Source organism: Octodon degus, unplaced genomic scaffold (genome assembly GCF_000260255.1).
Source record: "Octodon degus isolate 3935 unplaced genomic scaffold, OctDeg1.0 scaffold00058, whole genome shotgun sequence".
Taxonomy (NCBI): Eukaryota; Metazoa; Chordata; class Mammalia; order Rodentia; family Octodontidae; genus Octodon; species Octodon degus.
In genome coordinates this window covers 517,510-522,238 of record NW_004524634.1, presented here as the reverse complement: position 1 = coordinate 522,238, position 4,729 = coordinate 517,510, and the positions used below count along the sequence as shown (strand labels likewise).

The window sequence follows — 4,729 nt, the reverse complement described above, 5'->3', positions numbered from 1 at the left end:
CTAAATGAGGCATGTTTAGAAAAAGAGAAACACTTACACCTGGAATTTATACTCTTCCAAGTAATCTTTCAGTCTTGTTGGTAAAAGCAGGCCCCATATGGTCCCGGTGCATTTGTTAATGGTAAGTTGGCAGAGATGCTGCTGGGAGGGTGCGGATGTGTTCAGCGGTGTAGTCAGATAAAGGTGAATGGTCCCATTTTGGGGGACTTCTGGGCCTGTCTGCTTATCCTTGCACATCTGCACATAGTAGTCAATAAGGTGAAGCACGCTGTCAAACTGTTTAAGCTTGGACTTGACACATATGATAGAATCCAGTCTGAACTTCCCATCTTGGTACTCAATTCGCAGATTGGTTGGTCCAGCTGATGTTTTAACAGAGATTGTTAGTAGATAGTCTGAACGTGAACTGTCTCTAATCAAGAAAGTTCCTTCGGGAGCTTCTTTTAATTTCTCTTGGGTTCATTAACAGTCATGCTTTTCCAGTACCATCCCGTGTAGCTGAGCTCATGCAGGGCCTTTGCCAGATGAGCCGCCTCTGGGGATGGCTCCTCCGCTGACACGGTGGTCCACACGGTGGCTGTGTGTCCCTTCTAGCACCATTCCCAGAGGGCTCAAGGTATTGCAGGGTCATGGGAAAATGGGTCATCATGGCAAAGACAGGTGGCTGCCCAAGCTGGAGTCAGAGAGGAACGCGTGTCCTTCTTGGAAGTCAGATGGAACCCCAAGTCGGGTACCTGTGGGGTGTCCAAAATGGTGGTGGAGCAGGAGGGGATGGGGAGCTACCAGTTCTCTCTCCCCAAGTCCTGGAGGACTGATGGTAAAGTCTTCCACAGATGTGGTCGCCCACAGATTGCCTGCGAAGAGAAAATTGGGCCTGTCAGTATTATATGGAGAGAATTGTTACTGCTTGTAACAGCATTTACAGATCCAACCTTAAATAGATCATGAACATTAATTTTTGTTTTGACAGTTTTGCCCTTTTTATTGGTGTCTCTAACAGACTAAATTGTTCTGGCATTATGGTTAGTACCAGATATGGTGAAGTTTGTCTACATTTAGTTCATTATCCTCTACCCTCAGTTCTCTCGCTGCAGGGCACATCTTCCAGTTGTCTCTGAGTTCTCCCTTTAGGGGCCTTCTGCTTAGTGTATCACCAGATGCCCTCTGCCCTTGGTGACACTTTCTTCATCTTTACACCTTCATGTTCCTCTGGTCCCTGTCTTAAGAGCTCTACTTTCTAGTGCATGGAATTTTCTGCAGTCATCTGGCTTGGTAGACATCCTTGTTTATCTGTGTAAAATGGTGGGTGATGGGCAGGATTTTACTGTGAAGCAAATTTTTCTGTTATTTGGGAAAGCAATAGGAAAGCATGCACTCTGATCTGGCTCTGTTGAATCTCTTTTAACCCTCTATGTCTCCAAGGATGCAATCCAGAGTTCCTGCCTGACTTCACCATAGTTTGCAGTGTTTAGTGTGAACTGCTTTTATCTGCCTAGGGTGTGGCAGGGCTGAGCAGTGGATGGTGGGTAGGATACTGCAGGGACAGTGCTTAGGAGGATATTGGGATGGGAGAGAATGCCTTTTTGTGTGTGTCTCTCTCTGGTTGCAGTTTTTTGCTTCCCTGTAGCCCTACATGCAGTTAACCTCCATGCTGAATTTCTTCCAAGTGTCAGAGAGTATGTATGGAACCTATCCCAGGAATTTGGTCTCTGTCCCTTGGGCTGTTACACCCATTCCCAGGATGGCAAGTTCATTAGATAAAGAGTTTGAGGTAGGTAGTGGAGCAGTAGTGGCCCTGCACCTTGTTTTCAACAACTCAGAAATTTGTTTTGATAGAGGATTTGTTTTTTAGGTTAATTTTTTTCCAGGTTAATTTTTGGAAGCTGGGTGTATTTACCCCCATGGTTTCAGAATAGTTAGTATTACCTAGTTTTCTCTCCTCTGAGCTGCTCAGTGCACCTCCCTCTCTAGTTGGCTACATTGGAATCCTGTTGAAAGCTACACTTTTACAGATAATTATGCTTTTTTTGTTTTTTGTATTTTAGGGGAGGGTCTACAAGGGTATTCAGGGTCTCACTGTGGGTTGGACTCTTAGTGATCCACCTGTTTACAGCCTCCCAAGAGTTGAGATTACAGGTGCACACCACAACGCTCAGTCTCAATTGCTGTCTCAGTGTGCCCTGGGGGCGGGGCCTGCTTGGAGGCTCTTTAATCCACTGAGCTATTTGGCCAGCCCTATTTATGCCATTGTTACCCATGAGAATCTACCTAAAAACTAATTCTGATCAATAGGAACTATGCTAATTTCTTAAATGTTTTTGGCTTTTGTATCCCATATATGGAGTTCCAGTGGCGCAATCGAATTGTATGCCATATATAACAATTCAGTAATTTTGAGAGACTGATAATTTGATTTATTGAGTATCCCCAAACACATACACTTAAAATTCTATTTAGTCTGTGTGTTATAATGAAATTGAAGTCAGTTTGCCTAAAAATTATGCATACATAAAACTCATAAATGTCACATTCAAACATGTACATAATACCTACAGTGGAGAATTAATCCCTCTTGCTTCTGTCCAGTAATGTAGTACAAGGATGCCTTCAGTGTGGAGTCTTTATTTTGAAATAATGTTTGCATGTGTTTGAACCTGCATACGCAATCCTTTTTCCTTCTGAAAACTTCCTTGGCTTTGTACCTACTTCTGTGGATAAGTATTTTCAAGCCCAAGAGAAAGCAGTATTCCTGTAATTCCATCTCAGTAACCCTGATTAAAGACATGCACAAAATTCTTTAAGTCCATAGCAATGCCTGACCACACCCCAATTCATAACTGTAGCTGTTTCATTTAAAAGCTGTTTTAAAAAATATTTATTTATTTGATACAGGGTCACACTATGCAGTTCAGACTTACAGTGATCCTCTTGTTTCAGCCTTCCCAGCACTGGGATTACAGATGTGTGCTACCATGCCTGGTTTCAGGGCCCGCACGGCTTGTCCAGGTTCTGGGGCCAGCGTGGGCATAGAGTCCTTGTGCTTGCCAAGCAGGCGCTTGAACCACCCAGCCATCTCCCCAGCCCTAAATGTCCTTTTTTCCCCCCTTGAGACACAACCTTTCCCTCCTGTACGACACTTACCTTATGATGTTTGTATCAAAAGAAATTGGGAAGATGGAGAATATTGTATAGACTTTGCCCAATGCAGATTAGTATGCCTTTGCAGCCTTTCTTGTTTCTGATTGGTTTCCCTTCTATTTGCTTTGTAGTCCCTTTTATGTTCTAGTGTTTCTTCATTCTTCTATGTCATTTGAAAAAATATTTGCCTATTGTTCAGTAGGTCCTATCCCTGAGGAGGTTGGTTTGTTGGGATAGTATGGTGTGCATTTTGTAAATGTATATGTTCCCATGTCTAATATCAGGGTAAGAAAGAATGGAAGTCATCAGTGGTGTGCAATTACTAGGGCAGAGAATGGGTTTTGGATGTTGAGCTTGGGGTCTTTTCTATTTCTATCCTTTTACTAATCCATAATATGAGAGATATGCTGTATCTATTGAGAAATGTTGGTAGCATGTACAAATGGTCTATTTTTGTAGTTACTATCTTTTAAGCATAGTTTGAAAATAGATGTGGTTTAAAAAGTGGGTCTTACATACACCAAACTCAGGAGTAAGCATAAACTTAAAATGTAGATTTATTTATGAACAAAAATTTGTCTGCTGAAGCCAGTGTAACTTAAGTACTTCATATTTGATAATTTGTTATAATAAATTATGCAAATGTATTTTTCCCTTTCATAGGAAGGTGCTTTTGCACTTGTATTTAAAAGTGTTCATTTTCCTGGGCAAGCAGTTGGCACAAGGTAATTACAAATCTAATAGTGACTAATAAATTATGAATTTTGAAAAATTTGAGTTACGGGGTTATTCTTTGTAGCCTGTAAATAATGACCCTTTACTATAAAGGCTCTATTCTTAGATATTCATGTGAATATATTTTCATATAATCCCTTCTTGCCTATTGTTGTGCTGTTATTTCATTTAATACAGTGTCTTAATAAAGCAAACACATTTGATGTTTATGATTGACGTTTTATATTTGGGGTGATACTATCATTACTTTGTGAATTTTGGTATTGAATATTCTCTAATTATAGTTCTAAAATACTAACTCTCTATATTTTTTGGAAGCATATATTCCTGATAAATTCTTAGATAATTGTCCCATGATTGCTTTTGTTTTACTAGTTTATTGAAATATGGTCATGAAGTCTAGAATAGTGAGGAACCTTAAGGTTTGATAGTCATGTTGGCAAGATTACTAAGAAGAAGGGCTAACTAGTCATATGTTGGTATTCTGGAGTTTGATTTAGCATTTAAAAGTAGACAGAATTTAAATACAGTGTTATGCAATAGGAATTGGCAAACCTATTCTGAATGAGAATAAGTTGGCAAATTTATTCTGGATTAATAATAAATACTTCAGACTTTCTGGGTCACACAGCCTCTTCAATAGCTACTCAACATTGTTGTGGTGTGAAAATAGTCATGGAATTTTGTAATAGATTGGGTACAGCTGTATTCCAATACAACTTTCTTTAATATCAATTTGTCTATTAAAAATAAATAATTATAACTAAAACAAAAATGTACTTGTAAAACTAGACACTGAAGTCTGTGGATTTTAATTTGCTGACCCAGTTGCTTTGATATATCTAAATCTCTAAAT

At 39.7% G+C, this 4,729-nt stretch overlaps 1 protein-coding gene and 1 pseudogene across 1 annotated transcript in view; one reads left to right on the top strand and one right to left on the bottom strand.

Moving 5' to 3' along the window:
- Positions 1 to 4,729, top strand: part of Gfpt1 (glutamine--fructose-6-phosphate transaminase 1) — a 103,630-nt gene that overhangs the window by 44,345 nt on the left and 54,556 nt on the right. The window contains exon 8 of the mRNA XM_023718401.1: positions 3,802 to 3,864. Coding sequence (XP_023574169.1) covers positions 3,802 to 3,864 — 63 coding nt within the window. The remainder of the gene's footprint in view (positions 1 to 3,801; positions 3,865 to 4,729) is intronic.
- Positions 34 to 631, bottom strand: LOC101574128 (annotated as a pseudogene).